This window comes from Schistocerca gregaria, chromosome 2, assembly GCF_023897955.1.
Source record: "Schistocerca gregaria isolate iqSchGreg1 chromosome 2, iqSchGreg1.2, whole genome shotgun sequence".
In the NCBI taxonomy this organism is placed as follows: Eukaryota; Metazoa; Arthropoda; class Insecta; order Orthoptera; family Acrididae; genus Schistocerca; species Schistocerca gregaria.
In genome coordinates this window covers 358,796,869-358,816,657 of record NC_064921.1, presented here as the reverse complement: position 1 = coordinate 358,816,657, position 19,789 = coordinate 358,796,869, and the positions used below count along the sequence as shown (strand labels likewise).

At 41.3% G+C, this 19,789-nt stretch overlaps 1 protein-coding gene across 1 annotated transcript in view; it reads right to left on the bottom strand.

Annotated features, from left to right (window-relative positions):
- Window positions 1–474: 474 nt before the first annotated feature.
- Window positions 475–19,789, bottom strand: part of LOC126335778 (circadian clock-controlled protein daywake-like) — a 75,345-nt gene continuing 56,030 nt past the window's right edge. The window contains exon 6 of the mRNA XM_049999240.1: window positions 475–836. Coding sequence (XP_049855197.1) covers window positions 685–836 — 152 coding nt within the window. The 3' untranslated portion in view covers window positions 475–684. The remainder of the gene's footprint in view (window positions 837–19,789) is intronic.

Here is a 19,789-nt window from a genome sequence, read left to right as displayed (position 1 = left end):
AGGTAAACTTAAGGCCCATAATAGCCAATACTTTAAATATCATAGAAGTGAAAAAGAAGAAGAAGAAGAAGAAGAAGAAGAAAGGAAGAGGAAGTGGAGGCTCAAATGTCTGAGCAGTATGGGGCTTAACTTCTGAGGTCATCAGTCTCCTAGACTTAGAACTACTTAAAACTAACTAACCGAAGGACATCACACACATCCATGCCCGAGGCAGGATTCGAACCTGCGGCAGTCGCGGTCTCGCGGTTCCAGACTGAAGCGCCTAGAACCGCCTGGCCACACCGGCCGGCGGAAATGAAGGATATTATGTACGTCAAATGATTTATTTTTTCAACAGGAAAGAAAACCGTTGTACACAATAGAAAATAGCAGAAGGGCACACGAGAAAAAATCTTTCCGAAATCAAATGGTTGATATATCTATCAAAACTAAGAAAGAATGAGTTTTGAAATCAAACACGACTATACTTATAGCAAAAAAATTCACTTTATTGATAAATGTACAACAACATACTTAGCAATATACTGACTACTCTTACACTACTGTCGCTTGCCATTACTCAAAGCAAAAAAACCTATGTACACGTTGTTTATGAAATGATGATATCTGACAAGTGCGATACGCTGCTCCACTACATAGTTCGATTCTGTCGTGCAACACAAATGGAACACGGTGTGGTGTTGACTAGGGTGGCAGCAGCTGCTCCATTGGGAACTTGCTGAAGATCTTGTTGGAGAACTTCTTGAACAGCTCACTGATGGTCTCCTCGAGCACGGGCTTTATCTCTGTCGCCACGTTGCGCCAATTTTCATTCAGGAACTGATTCATGGCGTCACCTGTGAACCACACAAACAAGTCAAATCACAATAAAAGCAAAGAGATACTTCTGATGCTCCAGATGCTAACAAGGTAACTAACAATGGTTCTATTTTGCCTTAAACCAATTCTCAAGAGATTCTCTCCCAATAGTGACCCCTCCTACCCAATAACTTAGCTTCTTTCAGTCATAGCAAAGTCTCGCTTCTCCGGTCTTAAGGTCACTTTATATTTTGGGGCACAAAATTTTAATTTAGAATTAGAATTGCTCAGGTATTTTGTACGATATATGAGAAAGACGATGAACACGTCAGTTTAAATGTTACAGCGACGAGAAAAACTTAACTACGAAAGTAAATTTCGCGTGGTCTCTTACTATCAACTTAGTCCATACATAGAAAGAACTACTACAGTATCGTACAGTAAGTAACAGAAATATGCAATCAGACCAACAGAAATGAGGCTTTTATTCAAAGGCAGTCATTACGGTGAAGTAACTGTGATTTATGATGGTGCTCTGGCCATTACAAAAGGCTGAACATGGTTCTTAATACGGTGTTTGATCACCGGGACGGCAATGCACAGGCTATAGCCTGCTCCCATGCTGGCCACAGGGTTGGTAAAGGGTTCTTGGGGTAAGGCGCTCCATACCTCCACCAGCGCTGTTGACAGCTGCTGGATGATCATTGGTGCAGATGGAAGTTTTGCAATACGTCTTCGAAACGCATCCAAGACGTGCACGCTGGGATTTAAGACGGAGGAACGGTAGGCTACTCAGTTCACCGAATGTCCTCTCATTCCATGATCAACTAAAACATTGACTTATAGATTTTATAAATCTTTCTTGGCTGACCGCATATGTGTCAGAGGAATGAAATGAAACTTTGGTATGGCCTGTTTTTTCAAAAAAGGCGATAAATCACAATGCGCAAAACCAAATTAACGAGAAATGAATCTGCTAAATTCCTGTTACAAACAGTATGCTAAAATTATAAGCAAAATAATAATAATAATAATAATAATAATGGGAGCACTATGTCAGAGGCATAATATGGTTTTTGAAAAGTAGATCATGTTCTGATTGTCTTTCCACATTGGCAAAAGTAACTGAGACAAGAAAAAAAATAATTTAGATTTCCGACTTATTATGTTTTATTGCTTATGAAAAGGCATTAGACAAGGTAAGCTGAAAATGCCCTGGGAATCAATCATTATACAATAATAATAAAATAAGTAATGGAATAGAACCTGCCGATTTCAGTGGCACAGTTAGACAAAGCTGGCCATGTGCCCTAACCTTTTCAATGTTTGTATTGACGATATCACTCATTAATTATATTAACTGGAAAATTAATAGGTGATTATTTTAATTTCATGACAACGCTCTTTGCTGTTGAAATGCTTATAATAAGTGACTCTAAAGAAAAGTTTGAAATTGCAGTACGTAAGATCACTCAAACTGCCGATAAATGCGGAATGTGAATATCGACTCATAAAACAATACTAAGGGTATTTCAAGGATTGGAAATCATAAGATTCAAAATTGTTATAGATGAACAAATAATTGAACAATTAAGAGCTTGAATACTTCACATTGTTTTGACACTTAACAGATAGTTATGTTACGTTAACCGGGGACCTCAAAACGACGGAGAGGCTCCGTCCCCGCCTCGGCCGCAGTGGTCCACAACCCCACGACGACTACCGCAGTCCACCCAGGATTATTGTGCGGTTCGGCCTCCGGTAGCCCCGCAGGGAACGTCTCACACCAGACGAGTGTAACCCCTATGTTTGTGTGGTAGAGTAATGGTGGTGTTAGCGTACGAGGAGAACTTGTTTGCTTAGCAATCGCTGACATAGTGTAGGTGAGGCGGAATAAGGGGAACCAGCCAGCATTTGCCGAGGCAGATGGAAAACCGCCTAAAAACCATCCAGAGACTGGCTGGCTCACCGGACCTCGACACAAATCCGCCGGGTGGATTCGTGCCGGGGACCGGCGCTCCTTCCCGCCCGGAATAACAGATAGTAGTTGACTTTTTATCAATAATAATCCCTTTAACGATAGTAACAGAGTTCTTCCTTACAATGTTTTGTCGCTCTAAATCTATAATTAACTATGTCTACTGCTTTCGGTTAGTGCTTATGAAGTCACCGTCGTGAATGAATCTTGTCTTATTGGCAGACCCAAATCAACCTCCGTCACTCTTAGGTCAATCAAATCGTTTTGATGAGACTCACTAGCCTCCATTTGGACCGCGACACAGGTCTAACTTGCCTCTGTTCATGCAGTGGCAGTTTGAGCCCTCAGGTATACATCTGTGCCCAAAAAATTTGCCGGCGATTGAATCAGACGTAATACGTTGCCTGGCGTTTTCACTCAATCCTCTAATGGTTTCAGTCTGGTTCCTCTAATATGTGGAGGTTAAAGTAATAAAAAAGAAGGAAGATTGCAACCTCAATACTGGCAACGAGTTTCTTTTTAAATAGACAACTATCACTAGCCAAATCGTCCAATAAGGCAAAAACTTCTTCCATTATCTATTAACTCTAACATCTAACACACAGCTGCTCCCGCAAAGTACGACACGCTTATAGACGAATAATTTGGGTCGTGTATGACTGCCAAGGTCGCCAAATTCACTCTGTAGAGCCCCATCTTCAGTTCCCCCATTCCGCAAGTCGAGACAGGCCACGAAAATTGAACATCTTCCCAGTATTTATAGCATGGTTAAAGTTTTTCTCAATAACATTCTTATTGGAGCTACACCCTCTTGTGATAATTACTCTATTTTACTTTTGCATTTTCTTTGTAGCGATCTGGGAAGGCCGGCCGGGGTGGCCGAGCGGTTCTAGGCGCTACAGTCTGGAACCGCGCGACTGCTACGGTCACAGGTTCGAATCTTGCCTCGGGCAGCGACTCGCCACTCAAGCAGTACGTATTGTAAGGTTTTTGTATGTTTTCTGACATTGAAAATATTTCACCTTTACTGTATAGGGACAAAGATGTATGAGCGCGCTGCACGAGTAGTCGATAAGACCCTTGACTCCGTGTTTAATTTAACTAGTATCGTCTGTGGTCGAAATTCGAGCAGTCGTGTTTATAAAGAAATGAAATTCTTTTTTTAAATATAAGTAATCTCTATCAGGAAATAATAAGAAAGGACGATAAGGAAATAACAGAGAATGAAATATACAAATGTGGAAAGTGATTGCTGTATTCTATTATTTAACGGTATGAAACCTCAGTATTGAAAATATTTTATATAATTATTCTTTCATCATTCGCTAAATGAATAGGGGATCATGGAGGAATTTTATAAGAGGGGCTATGCACCAAACTGAACGCTGAAAGGCATAATCAGTCTTAAATGATGATGATGATCGTTCGCTAAATGTCCTTGACACGCTATGTTCAAAAATATAAACTTTCAAATCATCGGGAGATCTAACATTATTTGTTGCAACATGTAACTAACCCCGTGTGTTAGTTGGTTGTCTCCTAACATTTTCGAATTTTTCTCCTTGTCACTTATTAATGGAAATACACTGAAGAGCCAAAGAAACTGGTAGACCTGCCTAATAGCGTGTGGAGCCCCCGCGAGTCCGCAGAAGTGCTGCAACACGACGTGGCGTGGCATGGCATGGCTAGGACTCGACTAATGTGTGAAGTAGCGCTAGAGGGCGCTGGCACCATGAATCCTGCAGAGCTGTCCACAAGTCCGTAAGCTTACGAGGGGTAGAGAACTCTTCTGGACTGCACGTTGCAGGGCATTCCAGATATGCTCATTAATGATCCTGTTTGGGGAGGTTGGTGGCCAGCGGAAGTGTTTAAACTCAGAAGAGTGTTCCTGGAGCTACTCTGTAGCAATTCTGGACGTGCGGGATGTCGCATTGTCCATATCACTCCAACTGCACATGACCTTCACCATTGCAGAGCTTCCACCAGCTTGAAAAGGCCCCTGCTGGTATGCAGGGTCCATGGATTCATGAGGTTATCTCCATACCCGTACCCCTCCATTTGACGTCCTAATTTTAAACGAGACTCGTCCGACCAGTAAACATGTTTCCATTCATCAACAGTCCAATGTTGGTGTTGACGGGCCCAGGCGAGACGTAAAGATTTATATCGTGCAGTCAACAAGGGTATACGAGTGGGCCTTCGGCTCCGAAAGCCCATATCGATGATGTCTCGTTGAATGGTTCACACGCGTTGATGGCCCAGAATTTAAATCTGCAGCAATTTGCGGATGGGTTGCACTTCCGTCACGTTTAACGATTCTCTTCAGTCGTCGTTGGTCCCGTTCTTGCAGGATTTTTTTTCCGGCCGCAGCGATGTTGGAGATCTGATGTTTTACCGGATTTCTGATATTCACGGTACACTCGTGAAATGGTCGTACGGAAAAATCCCCACTTCATCGCTACCTCGGAGATGCTGTGTCCCATCGCTCGTGCGCCGACTCTAACACCGCATCCAAACTAACTTAAATCTTGATATCCTGCCATTGTAGGAGCAGTAATCGATGTAAAAACTACGCCAGACACTTGTGTTATAGAGGCTTTGCTGACCGCAGAACCTCATTCTGCCTGTTCACATATCTCTGTATTTGAATACGCTGAATATTTGTCTCTCCGGTGTAAAAAATCCAGTAACAATTGGAAATTGTGTTCTTTGACACTGAAAAGGTAAAGTAGTACCTAAATAAGTCATATGTACACCTAGAAGCAAAACTCGCTTATTTAAACTTGGCAGTCAAAAGCATTATTATATAAAAATTTGACACGCATTCTGTTTCCATTAACTAATCCTTATTATGTTCCTAATTATAAGAACAATGTAGTTAATTTTAAATTGTAATTTGCGTGGTGGTAAATTGCTTACAAACAGGGAAATAAACGCTACTGTATTGTAATTAATTTCATACTGATCATCACAACTTATTTTATTTTCGATGTTCACGCATTGGGGATTTTAATGCGTGATAGAGAAGGCGTTATCAGAGTTAAGAACATTAAAGCATCTACTTCCTGTTACCAGCCTTAACTACTACATACACGTATGTTTTTTTTTATTTATTTCTGCTCATGCCTGGCAAAGTACATTTGAAATTATCTATGTTTCATTGTAATACTAATATTAAAAATCAGTACTTCAGTTTCCTTGTTCACGTATTAATATTATGATCTGCGGAGCCCTTGGTCGCCAGTCATTTCGGAAGAGCTAGGGCGTTCTTATTAAAGGTAGGGGGAGGGGGTGGGAGCAGATGAGTTTTAGACAAGGAGATTGTTATTCTGGGAAAAATTATATGGAATACTTTATCATGAAGACGAAAACTTGTTTGTAAAAATGTTTTCTTGACTATGTGGATGGAGAAGATTTTTGGAGGAATATTTCAAGGCACCTAGGTCAGAAATGTTAATTGAAGAAAATCTTTGTCCCTTATATAACTAATAGTATTCATAATTAGTGTTAATTTGATCTATGTTTTCATTATAGGTATAACAAATAACTCAATTGTCTTAAATGGTTCAAATGGCTCTGAGCACTATGGGACTCAACTGCTGTGATCATCAGACCCCTAGAACTTAGAACTACTTAAACCTAACTAACCTAAGGACATCACACACATCCATGCCCGAGGCAGGATTCGAACCTGCGACCGTAGCAGTTGCACGGTTCCGGACTACGCGCCTAGAACCGCGAGACCACCGCGGCCGGCAACTGTCTTAAATGCCGCAGTTTTTGTAATGAGAGAATTTCGCAATTTTTAGAGTATTCTTATATTTTACAATCTTTTTTGACAATAATCAGACTTCTATTTTTCAAGAACTCTTTCCTTTATGTCAAACCACCCTCCGTAATTCTTACAAAGGAAACTCCCCAGCGCATCGTCTTCAAATGGCTCGTTGAAATGGCTCTGAGCACTATGGGACTCAACTTCTGAGGTCATTAGTCCCCTAGAACTTAGAACTAGTTAAACCTAACTAACCTAATGACGTCGCACACATCCATGCCCGAGGCAGGATTCGAACCTGCGACCGTAGCGGTCTCGCGGTTCCAGACTGCAGCGCCTAGAACCGCACGGCCACTTCGGCCGGCCATCGTCTTCAGATTTAGTGGTAAAATGTCCCGTGGATAGCCCGCCAAAAACTGACACAAATCGAGCATGAAAGCAGGATGAAAGTTTACTGAACTGTGATAAAAGAAGAAAGATAGAAACAGTGAACGGTCCAAGCTCAACATGTGCAACATCGAGCGACTCACAAGAACCATGGCATCGTGATTGTATGATCCGTGTTCAAATCTTTCTCGTGTTCAATTTTTTCTCCACAAAAATTATGAGCTGTCCCTCCGGTCGTCAGCATAGATGGTCTCCTCCTGTAATTTTGGCAATTGTCGTGCTATACATTGGTTACAGAATATCACTCATATAGTAAGAATATATTACGGTAGCAAGTAAATGTGGCGAAGAGTGAAAGTAGGCGAAATGCCTCATAGAGCTCTCACAGAAATGAAAACAACAAATAAACGAGAGTGATCCACGTTTTAGTGTAGGAATTCAAGAATCAAAACTTCCAAAACGGAACATAAGAGGCATAACATGTAGCAGTTGTGTAGAACAAACAGGAGATACATAGGTTCAGAGCCCTTCGTTACACGTCGCTGTCGCAAACAGGCATTACACCAAGATACAGGCACAATTCTGAATACAGCGAACAGACATGTCAATGACCGGACAGATGGTTAATAATTTTTTGGAAGAAAGAAATGGGTTGTGCATGAGCGAGATTTGAATTCTTTTTCTTTTTTTTCATTGTTGATCGTTGTGTTTGGTCGTTGCGGACACCACATGACATCCATTCAGGTTTGTTGTTGATCCTTTCATTCAGATTTTTATTACAAAGGCCAACCAGCTCTCTGACCGAACAGGCTAAGCTACCGTGCCGGCAACTCGGACCTTTCCCATTGCACTCCATGACCACGACGCCACGTCAGTTCACTATTTCTCGATGAGCACATCACAATATTTGAGCGTGTACTTTTTATGTTTTGTTTCCTTTTTCCACAGTTTAATACACCTTATTCCTGTTTTCATGCTTGGTCTGTGTTCTGTTTTTTCGGCCTTCTTATCACTGAATCTAACGCTTGCGGAGGGGGGCGATAGGGAGTTTCCCTTGTTAGTAAAGTTTTAATATTTTGTCGTGTACATTGTACCTTACGCCATACGTAGCTACAGATTGTTTCTGAACAAAAAAAAAAGAGAAGTTTCTTAGTCAGATTATTTTTCGTTAAACAACAGACACAAAATAGCAAGCTGAACATGAGGTAAGTTACTTTTCTTTCAGGGCAGATCTCACTTTGCATTCTTCTGAGCAAACAGTACGTAGTCAGGGCTACCAGCTGTTGCGCTAAGTAAGCAGATTCGTTTACAGTGAACAGTAATCTTAAAACAGTTGTTTTATCCCTAGTTGAGCACTATTTTATTTCGTGGGTCTGACAAATCAGACATTGCACTTCGTATTATGCAGCTTTAATAACCTATTTTAGTATTCAGTTCCAGTTAAACAGTTTTCACTACGTACACAATTAGTTTCTTAGGGGTTTAATTAGATTCATTTGCATTATTTGAAACTCAGCATTTCATTGGGATTTATGTTTTGCTTCACGACACTGTGCACAAGCACAAAACATTATCAACCAACAGTCGGTATTGCTCAGCAGTGGAATACTACACTACTGGCCATTAAAATTGCTACATCACGAAGGTGACGTGCTACAGACGCGAAATTTAACCGACAGGAAGAAGATGTTGTGATATGCAAATGACTAGATTTTCAGAGCATTCATACAAGGGTGGCACCGGTGGCGACACCTACAACATGCTGACATGAGGAAAGTTTCCAACTGATTTCTCATACACAAACAGCAGTTAACCGGCGTTGCCTGGTGAAAAGTCGTTGTGATAGCTCGTGTAAGGAGGAGAAATGCGTACCATCACGTTTGCGACTTTGATAAAAGTTACAATTGTAGCCTATCGCGATTGCGGTTTATCGTATCGCGACATTGCTGCTCGCGTTGGTCGAGAGCCAATGCCTGTTAGCAGAATATGGAATCTGTGGGTTGAGGAGGGTAATACGGACCGCCGTGCTGCATTCCAACGGCCTCGTATCACTAGCAGTAGAGATGACATGCATCTTATCCGCATGGCTGTAATGGATCGTGCAGCAACGTCTCGATCTCTGAGTCAACACATGCGGACGTTTGCAAGACAACAACCATCTGCACGAACAGTTCGACGATGTTTGCAGCAGCATGGACTATCAGATCGGAGACCATGACTTCGGTTACCTCTGACGCTGCATCACAGACAGGAGCGCCTGCGATGGTGTACTCAGCGACGAACCTGTGTGCACGAATGGCAAAACGTCATTTTTTCGGATGAATCCAGGTTCCGTTTACAGCAAAATGATAGTCGCATCGTGTTTCCCGACATCGCGGTGAACGCACATTGGAAGCGTGTATTCGTCATCGCCATATTGGCGTATCACCCAGCATGATGGTATGGGGTGCCATTGGTTACACGTCTCTGTTACCTCTTGTTCGCATTGACGGCACTTTGAACAGTGCACGTTACATTTCAGATGTGTTACGACCCATGGCTCTATCCATCATTCGATCCCTGCGAAAGCCTACATATCAGCAGGATAATGCACGAGCGCATGTAGTAGGTCCCGTACGGGCCTTTCTGGATACAGAAAATGTTCGACTGCTGCCCTGGCCAGCACATTCTCCACATCTCTCACCAACTGAAAACGTCTGGTCAATGGTGGCCGAGCAACTGGTTGGTCACAATACGCCTGGGTTCGATTCCCGGCTGGGTCGGAGATTTTCTCCGCTCAGGGAGTGGGTGTTGTGTTGTCCTTATTTCATCCCCATCGACACGCAAGTTGCCGAAGTGGTGTCAACTCTAAAGACTTGCACCTGACGGGAGGCCCTAGCCACACGGCATTTCCATTTCCATTTTGAGTCAACAAGACTGTACGCGCCGCAAGTCGCTTGTGAGGCAATGCAGCGCACTTTCAGGGACTCATTACAAATTACCCGCTGCTGTAACGAAATTTTGAGAGATTACAGTCTTCTTAAATGACGGAAAAAGATTTCAGTGGAGCTCATCCAAATGGAAATAAGCGGTTGGCTCTTTTTCGGAAAAATAACTGGCAGTCAGTAACGAGGAATGAGGCACAGTGTTCGTCGCTAAGTCGTATTTCGTGAGTAAAAATCTTTACAGTTGTGAGAAATGTTCAATTATCCTGCGTTCGCTGCTTTTGCAGGAGCTCCGGAATTCGTTCCGGGAGATAGCGGACGGATGCAAATCATCTGATGAGTGGGGGGAGTGGCAGAGAGCGGTTGTTTGTTTATCGCTGCCGGTGCTGGCGGCGGTTTACATGTCGTCTACCCTGCAGGCAGTGACGCCGTGAGGGTTACCCGCTACATGGCATAATTCCCCGGTCCGGTTTCTTAGTACTTCGTGTATTCGTGTCTACAACAGCATTCGCAAGCCCCTATGGCAGCAGTAATCGTGGCTCACCGTCTTTCAGTATTCGGGAATTTAAGTTTGTTAAAGTTCTTTGGCAAATCTGTACTTGTGCACCCTCTCTTTATGAATCATATACTGATGTCCAAAAGTTAAATATAATGGCCAAAATACAAAAAGGGGGAAGAGAAAAAATATTGTAACTATCTAGCAATATTTCGCCGCAAACAGCAATAAAACTGTCTCTCTACGAAAGAACTGCAATTAGCTTCCAATAAGCATATGATTCAAAGCTAACAAATGTAAGATCATTCAATCTGTAATTTCTCATTGGTGCTTCCTCTTGTTTCGAACAGTGCGATTAGAACATAAAGCAGGGAAATACTATGACGCCCGTAGTCTCAGAAGTGATGGTTCTGAGACAAGTGCAGGACGCCTAAGAGTGATCACGAAAGGACCGATATCTGGCTTTCAATGCACCTCTAAGTCAAATCTACCGATGTCTGCAAGGTAACTGCCTACATATGTTGTCACAGGAGTGGCATTTTCTCGACAAATCCCATATCGAAGGATCAGGGTAACTGGTTTGTCTCAGGGTAGGGTATGTAACATTCTCTGGCAGCACTCATCCAAAGTTAAAGTTAAAGGAACATTTCGATGTATAATGCTCACTGTAACAAACAATTTATATGTATTTCTGTTAATTGAATTACAAAAGGACACTTAATTTCGTGAGGAAAAGTATAATTACGAATTTTGCTATTATAAATGATTATTCAAAGAGTGTGAAATACTATCTCTGGCGGAGGATGTGAAAACCGCCACAGAAGAAACGATATGTAATGCGAAATGACAAAGACTGTAGAAGAATTAGTTAAGATATATATAGGCAATATATTGTAATAGAATCGCTTGTCTTCTGCAAGGACAGAATGGGAGAGGAACCCGTGACGTTACATTAGACTCTTACGTAGTCTTCATTTGCCATAAGTCGATGATCGACGCCATTTGTAGCTGAAATTGTGAAAGGTTTGTAAAGATTTCAATTGTTTCTGTCAAAATATATTTATCTAGTAAAATCTGTTTGTAACAATTACTGCAAAGTTCGCACCGGACATTAACCATTTTATTTAAGAAATTTCAACATTTTATTGGATATCGTACAGGGTTATAAACACAAAATCAAATAGGGGTAATGCAGGAGTAGGTTTAATAATGAATAGGAAAATAGGAATGCGGGTAAGCTACTACAAACAGCATAGTGAACGCATTATTGTGGCCAAGATAGATACGAAGCCTACACCTACTACAGTAGTACAAGTTTATATGCCAACTAGCTCTGCAGATGATGAAAAAATTGAAGAAAAGTACGATGAAATAAAAGAAATTGTTCAGATAGTGAAGGGAGACGAAAATTTAATAGTAATGGGTGACTGGAATTCGAGTGTAGGAAAAGGGAGAGAAGGAAACATAGTAGGTGAATATGGATTGGGGCTAAGAAATGAAAGAGGAAGCCGCCTAGTAGAATTTTGCACGGAGCACAACTTAATCATAGCTAACACTTGGTTTAAGAATCATGAAAGAAGATTGTATACGTGGAAGAACCCTGGAGATACTAAAAGGTATCAAATAGATTATATAATGGTAAGACAGAGATTTAGGAACCAGGTTTTAAGTTGTAAGACATTTCCAGGGGCAGATGTGGACTCGGACCACAATCTATTGGTTATGACCTGTAGATTAAAACTGAAGAAACTGCAAAAATGTGGGAAACTAAGGAGATGGGACCTGGATAAACTGAAAGAACCAGAGGTTGTACAGAGTTTCAGGGAGAGCATAAGGGGACAATTGACAGGAATAGGGGAAAGAAATACAGTAGAAGAAGAATGGGTAGCTCTGAGGGATGAAGTAGTGATGGCAGCAGAGGATAAAGTAGGTAAAAAGACGAGGGCTGCTAGAAATCCTTGGGTAACAGAAGAAATATTGAATTTAATTGATGAAAGGAGAAAATATAAAAATGCAGTAAATGAAGCAGGCAAAAAGGAATACAGACGTCTCAAAAATGAGATCGACAGGAAGTGCAAAATGGCTAAACAGGGATGGCTAGAGGACAAATGTAAGGATGTAGAAGCTTATCTCACTAGGGGTAAGATAGATACTGCCTACAGGAAAATTAAAGAGACCTTTGGAGAGAAGAGAATCACGTGTATGAATATCAAGAGCTCAGATGGCAACCCAGTTCTAAGCAAAGAAGGGAAGGCAGAAAGGTGGAAGGTGTATATAGAAGGTTTATACAAGGGTGATGTACTTGAGGACAATATTATGGAAATGGAAGAGGATGTAGATGAAGACGAAATGGGAGATACGATACTGCGTGAAGAGTTTGACAGAGCACTGAAAGACCTGAGTCGAAACAAGGCCCCCGGAGTAGACAACATTCCATTAGAACTACTGATGGCCTTGGGAGAGCCAGTCATGACAAAACTCTACCAGCTGGTGAGCAAGATGTATGAGACAGGCGAAATACCCTCAGACTTCAAGAAGAATATAATAATTCCAATCCCAAAGAAAGCAGGTGTTGACAGATGTGAAAATTACCGAACTATCAGTTTAATAAGTCACAGCTGCAAAATACTAACGCGAATTCTTTACAGACGAATGGAAAAATTGGTAGATGCGGACCTCGGGGAGGATCAGTTTGGATTCCGTCGAAATGTTGGAACACGTGAGGCAATACTGACCTTACGACTTATCTTAGAAGAAAGATTAAGAAAAGGCAAACCTACGTTTCTAGCATTTGTAGACTTAGAGAAAGCTTTTGACAATGTTGACTGGAATACTCTTTTTCAAATTCTAAAGGTGGCAGGGGTAAAATACAGGGAGCGAAAGGCTATTTACAATTTGTACAGAAACCAGATGGCAGTCATAAAAGTCGAGGGGCATGAAAGGGAAGCAGTGGTTGGGAAAGGAGTGAGACAGGGTTGTAGCCTCTCCCCGATGTTATTCAATCTGTATATTGAGCAAGCAGTAAAGGAAACAAAAGAAAAATTTGGAGTAGGTATTAAAATTCATGGAGACGAAGTAAAAACTTTGAGGTTCGCCGATGACATTGTAATTCTGTCAGAGACGGCAAAGGACTTGGAAGAGCAGTTGAACGGAATTGACAGTGTCTTGAAAGGAGGATATAAGAGGAACATCAACAAAAGCAAAACGAGGATAATGGAATGTAGTCAAATTAAATCGTGTGATGCTGAGGGAATTAGGTTAGGAAATGAGACACTTAAAGTAGTAAAGGAGTTTTGCTATTTAGGAAGTAAAATAACTGATGATGTTCGAAGTAGAGAGGATATAAAATGTAGACTGGCAATGGCAAGGAAAGCGTTTCTGAAGAAGAGAAATTTGTTAACATCGAATATAGATTTATGTATCAGGAAGTCGTTTCTGAAAGTATTTGTTTGGAGTGTAGCCATGTATGGAAGTGAAACATGGACGATTACTAGTTTGGACAAGAAGAGAATAGAAGCTTTCGAAATGTGGTGCTACAGAAGAATACTGAAGATAAGGTGGATAGATCACGTAACTAATGAGGAGGTATTGAATAGGATTGGGGAGAAGAGAAGTTTGTGGCACAACTTGACTAGAAGAAGGGATCGGTTGGTAGGACATGTTTTGAGGCATCAAAGGATCACAAATTTAGCGTTGGAGGGCAGCGTGGAGGGTAAAAATCGTAGAGGGAGACCGAGAGATGAGTACACTAAGCAGATTCAAAAGGATGTAGATTGCAGTAGGTACTGGGAGATGAAGCAGCTTGCACAGGATAGAGTAGCATGGAGAGCTGCATCAAACCAGTCTCAGGACTGAAGACAACAACAACAACATTGGATATCGCTGGCGGTGCGGAGCTGTGCGGCGAGCAAGCAGTCTGCAGCAGCGGCAGATTTAAATATACGATCGCAATAACGACCACATCCTAAAAAGGGTACAGGTAGAGGTGAACGAAAATAATAATCTGTTTCTTTTCACAGCATTCCAGGAGCAGAATAAAAGTAGACAATAGATTTTATCTTGTGCATTCACAGGTGGATACAAGCCGCCGCTTTTGTAAATTTTCATTAAAAAAAAAGTGATAAATTCTGAACATATCGTAAAGTGCATCTAAAAGTGGATAATTTTTCAGGATAGCTTAGCAATATAAAAATATAAAAACATTTTCATATAGTACAGACAGTGTTATGCTTCAAAGCTAGTCGGGGTATATCCAGTTAAACAAAAATCCACTGCAACGTGAAAATGTTTGCTAACTTCGATGGACAATAATATTTTCATTCTTGCACAAATAGCTATAGTACTTGAATAAAAGTAAAACTTGAATCATTACTTTGAAACATTCAAATAAATTCATTTTTATTAATCTGCAACAGAATATTTCATAGGTAAAATAATAATCACAGATGAAAAATTTATTGCGACCTTTCATTTCTCATGTCCAATCATGTATATGTTAAGTTCAATCTCAACATTTTCCCAGTCAAATTAAACGCAAAAATCAAAGAAAGTCTCAAACCAGACAGTCAACTCCCGAATAAATAAAACAGACAGAATCGCATTAAAGGTACTGTTTATGCTGTTCATAGAAGCACAGAGACAGTTCTGCTGATATGAAGCTGGTGCCTTATACTATAGCATTAAACGAATGGAGAAATGAGCTCTTCACAAATGATTCCCGTCTCACTATTCAGAATGGATCTCATGGCTCATTCATGTGGAGGAAAATTGCAACAGTCGAAGGATAACATGGAAACAGGCCAGTTTAGTGATGGTTGTGCGACCTTGCGTTGCGAAACATCAGGGTCGACGAGCGCACGCAGCGTCAAAGCATTGGATATCGGGGGAATGCTGTTGGCGCTCATGGATTCGGCGAAAAATCGCTCCTGTTCTGTGTGTGAATTTCCAAAGGTTCAACTTGACAGTCTGCATCGAGCTTTTCTAGGAGAATGTATCGACCAACGAGGTCTCTGGATATGAATTTTGTAGAACATTCGTTGCGCAACACAACCACACTTTCTCGAAACCCTGTAATTGTCTCTGATTGTGACGCTGAATTTTTAAATTGGTCTCAGAGGAGCCTTCAACCTTCCACCATAATGCCTCAAATACTGGAAGTCGACCCATGAGAAAAAAACTCCAGAGCTCAGGAGCTCTTGTGACATGTAACCTGGATTAATAATGTACATTGGCACTAAATTTCACACCATTCTGCCCCAACGCCACTGTGGACGTGCCACACGATGAGAATGTCGTCAGTTCACTCTTATGGACATTTCAATCCTTCTTTTGACGGCTCTGCAATGGACGTCAGAGCGCTACAGCCCCCTCGCCCTCTCCTCATGTAAATCAGATGGTTTTCTTATGGATGGCCGAGGAAGACATTTCAGACACACCGGAAACGCGTCAGGCGGTGACATAAATGGCATCAATGGAACCAGCCCTTTCCGCGGGGCTTTGCTTCCCACACATTTCGCGGTCGAAAACGACAATTCGCGGAGCACTGAGCAGCAGGATACCGTTCTTGATAATATATGACCTTATTGACATGCCGGACATTTCAACCATTCTCTAAGGACACTGTGGGACTGCATCTCCTTTGAACGTGATAGTATCTCTTTGGATTGCAGCGCGAAGGCAATTTTTGCCCTCGTGTACAGGTTGGAACCGATAGGGACCGTTCAAAACCAGTTGACGAAATTTGAACGAGATCCTAAGAAGAAAAGAGTGCTTGTGGTGCTATTGAAGTTCTGCGATCTCTTACCTGTGTGTACCGTGAGTTTTCAGATTCATCGAATTTATCAGTGCAAAAACAGAGTTCTACTGGCGTGACAGTACTAGAAATATCAAAATATCGAACAGCTGGATTCGCAAGTTACTGAAACCATCTGTTTCCGTCCCCTAATTGACTCATACGATGGTTACTACACGGTTACGATCACAGACGTTTTCTAGACTGTTCTGGCAATAGTGCCGCTTGTATAGCTGATGTTTAGACTATATGAGCCATAAACGGCCAAGGTGATGGTGATAAGTTTAGTTACACCTGAAGTTTATTCCATCGAGAGATCGTTGTATGGTGAACTGTTTAAATTACGGAGCTCAGCGAAGGAAACGATAGGGCGAGGAGGCGCGGTGGTTTAGAGAAAGGACTAGTTTTCGGGCTGTGTGGTATTCAGGCAGCCTCCCAGACATGCACATTTAAGTTTTCCTCGGTTTCTCCAAATCATTTGTGGAGAATTTTGATATGGTTCCTTTGAAAAAGGCACCTTTGAATTCCTCGCCCATCGCTGACTGCGAGGTCATCTATGGTACCTCGTAGACGATGGGACTTTACCTATCCTTTTTGTTCCTTACAGGAAATAAATTAAGCTTCTCGCTCCTGAAGTTGTAATCTTCCGCCAGAAATCATTAGCAGGACATGTCGTAACAAGGGAGACACTCTCACCCGCATAACTAAGTACAGGCATGACTCAGTCATAGTGTATTTCCTCCTACTTCTCGCTTGTCATTCTTTACGTAATTTGCTACGCTCCCTTTTTGTTTGTAGCTAACACGAGCATTAAGCAAATGACTCACACCCAGGAACTTTTTTTTCCCTATAGGTTTCATACGCGGCAACGTTACTATGTAGGAGGCCAAGTCACCAGAAAAAGAGAGCCTTCGGTGAGACTCTTCACAAACAAATTGAGTAACAGACGACTCGCGACAATTTAAGTGCTAGTTACAATCTTGAAAGTGTATTTGTCATCGTTAAAAACTGTAATATTAATGCAATCCTTTCTTTGCACGCTTAATGTTCACTAGTGTGCTGTTTAACAAAACAAACTTTGTTTGCGACTCCCATCTGCAATAATTTTAGCTGTGTGTGCACGCGGCAGTAATGCTTTAACTTACAAAATTTCACATAACAACTAAAGTACGGACTATTGTCATCTACTTCATGTTCAGTTAATGTTAAAATAATAAAATTACTAACTTCAGACTCAATTTCTTGAATGCTTCAGTGAGTGGAATTTTTATCTTTTAATAGTTCACACAGGATCTGTATAGGAAGCGTAAAATGATTTTATTATTCAAACAGCACACTAAAGCTTAACAACGTATGTTCTAATAATGATATGTCTGCTATACGTTAAGAATTTTTATGTCATAAGAAATGACCTGAACACATGACTGTTACGTTACTATTTGACTACCAGAGGTTGTATCGGGAGTAGAGAGGCAGCCAGGGAGGGAGAGAGAGCAAGAGAGAGAGAGAGAGAGAGAGAGAGAGAGAGAGAGAGAGAGAGAGAGAGTCTGCTGAGAGGTTGTCGAATGGTAGGTTATGGCGAACGTGATGAATAGAGCATGAATTTTATTTGAGATGCTCCCTCGTGTGACCTAGGATGTAGGATGACGTTTGAGACGATTTCATAAAGTGACGTCACATCCGTACCAGATAGGGTTGATAGAAGAGATAGAGAAGATCCAACGGACAGCAGCGTGCTTCGTTACAGGATCATTTAGTAATCACGAAAGCGTTACGGAGATGATAGATGAACTCCAGTGGAAGACTCTGCAGAAGAGGCCATCAGTAGCTCGGTACGGGCTTTTGTTGACGTTTCGAGAACATACCTTCACCGAAGAGTCAAGCAGTATATTGCTCCCTCCTACGTATATCTCGCGAAGAGACCATGAGGACAAAATCAGAGAGATTAGAGCCCACACAGAAGCATATCGACAATCCTTTCCACGAACAATACGAGACTGGAATAGAAGGGAGAACCGATAGAGGCACTCAGGGTACCCTCCGCCACACACCGTCAGGTAGCTTGCGCAGTATGGATGTAGATGTAGTAGATTTAGATATTTGCTGGAAGCGCTAGTCGTGTAATTATTGCTGTGTAAAGATTCCATTTTGTTCAACAATATCTACGTTTTGTATCCAAGGCAAATTATCGGCCATGTGTTCAGAATTGTGATTATTCTTCACCCTCACCCATTCTAGTTGAAAAAATCTTGTAAGAAAAGTAAAGAGTAAGTTTCGTAACTTGTGTAACGCTTGTCTGAATCAGTTTTCATTTCCCATAATAACGCCAAAGGAAGAACACAGTCTTCAAGTTAATGTGATCAATTTCTGTGATGTTAAAGAATCGTAATACCTTTTTAATGTAAAACAAGCTTTCCGTTAGTTGGCAAATATTTCACTAAGTTTACCCTCACTGTCTGAATGCGAACGTACGAATACTGTACTGTCACGTCTTGCACTATGTCGTGGACAGCTAGTTGCATTTTTGGAAATGTAACAAAATTCTCATTTGGCAAAGCAGTTTAAGGTAAATAAGGCAATTTGCCGCGCAGTGATTTATTTCAGGAATTTGTCGTTTAGCAATTAATATTATGCTTTTAAGCAGACGGAGTAGAGCTTATTTGCCTTTTAAACACGTGAGAAATAATCGTTAGGTCTAAACGAACATTATGAAATGAAATTAGGGAAGCATGTTCATTTGTAAAATTTTGATGTAATCCAGTACACGCATTTTTCAACAGGGCATAGTTAGCCATTTTGTTGTGACTGATGGGGAAGCCATTATGTGTACTGCTAAGAGCTATTCCTTATATTTCATTTCATTCACAAATAGTCTGATTCAGCTTAGAGTAATTGGTACCACACAAATCAAAAGTAATTAGCACAGTCAATGTCTGCAGCCAAATGGAGGGTAGCAAAGGCTATGATATACCAGTGGGCAACGCTGTAATAGGAATTATAACACTTGCTTTCACATAGTTAACAGTATACTGAGACACTGTATACTTGCAGAGCCACAAAATTAAAGTTCATACTACCGCTAAAGTGCGCAAACCATAGAGTAATGGAAACATTCATAGAGGAATTTTCTTCATGTGGCGCACCACAGCCGTACATTTCTTAAACGCAATTTTGAAGTTTTCCACCTTGGCTGTTCTTCACAAGTAGTCATCATTATACCAAACACAACTGGCCAGTTTCTGCCTTACAGGCCATTTTCAACAACGATGTATTGTACAGTTATTATCCTGTTAATAAACGGGAATAGCGCCGATCTGAAAGCGGCCACAAAAAGTGCAGACGTCGGAATTAAAACTAGAAAGCTTGCTTTGTGCAGTAATAGTCTTGTTTATAACTAATATCACGTTATAGCGCACCACATGCGCTCGCTTTCGCTGTCGAGCACCGACTGTCACTTCAGAGCAGGAGTGAAACGCGGGAAACAGTGTACAGAAGTGACAGTACGCGTTCAACAACGAAGCGAGCGCATGTAATGTCCTATGAAATGAAATGTCGTGTGACGAGGGACTCCCGTCGGGTACACCGTCCTATAATGGGCTATTAGTTATAAACATGACTATTACTGCACACAGTAAGCTTTCTA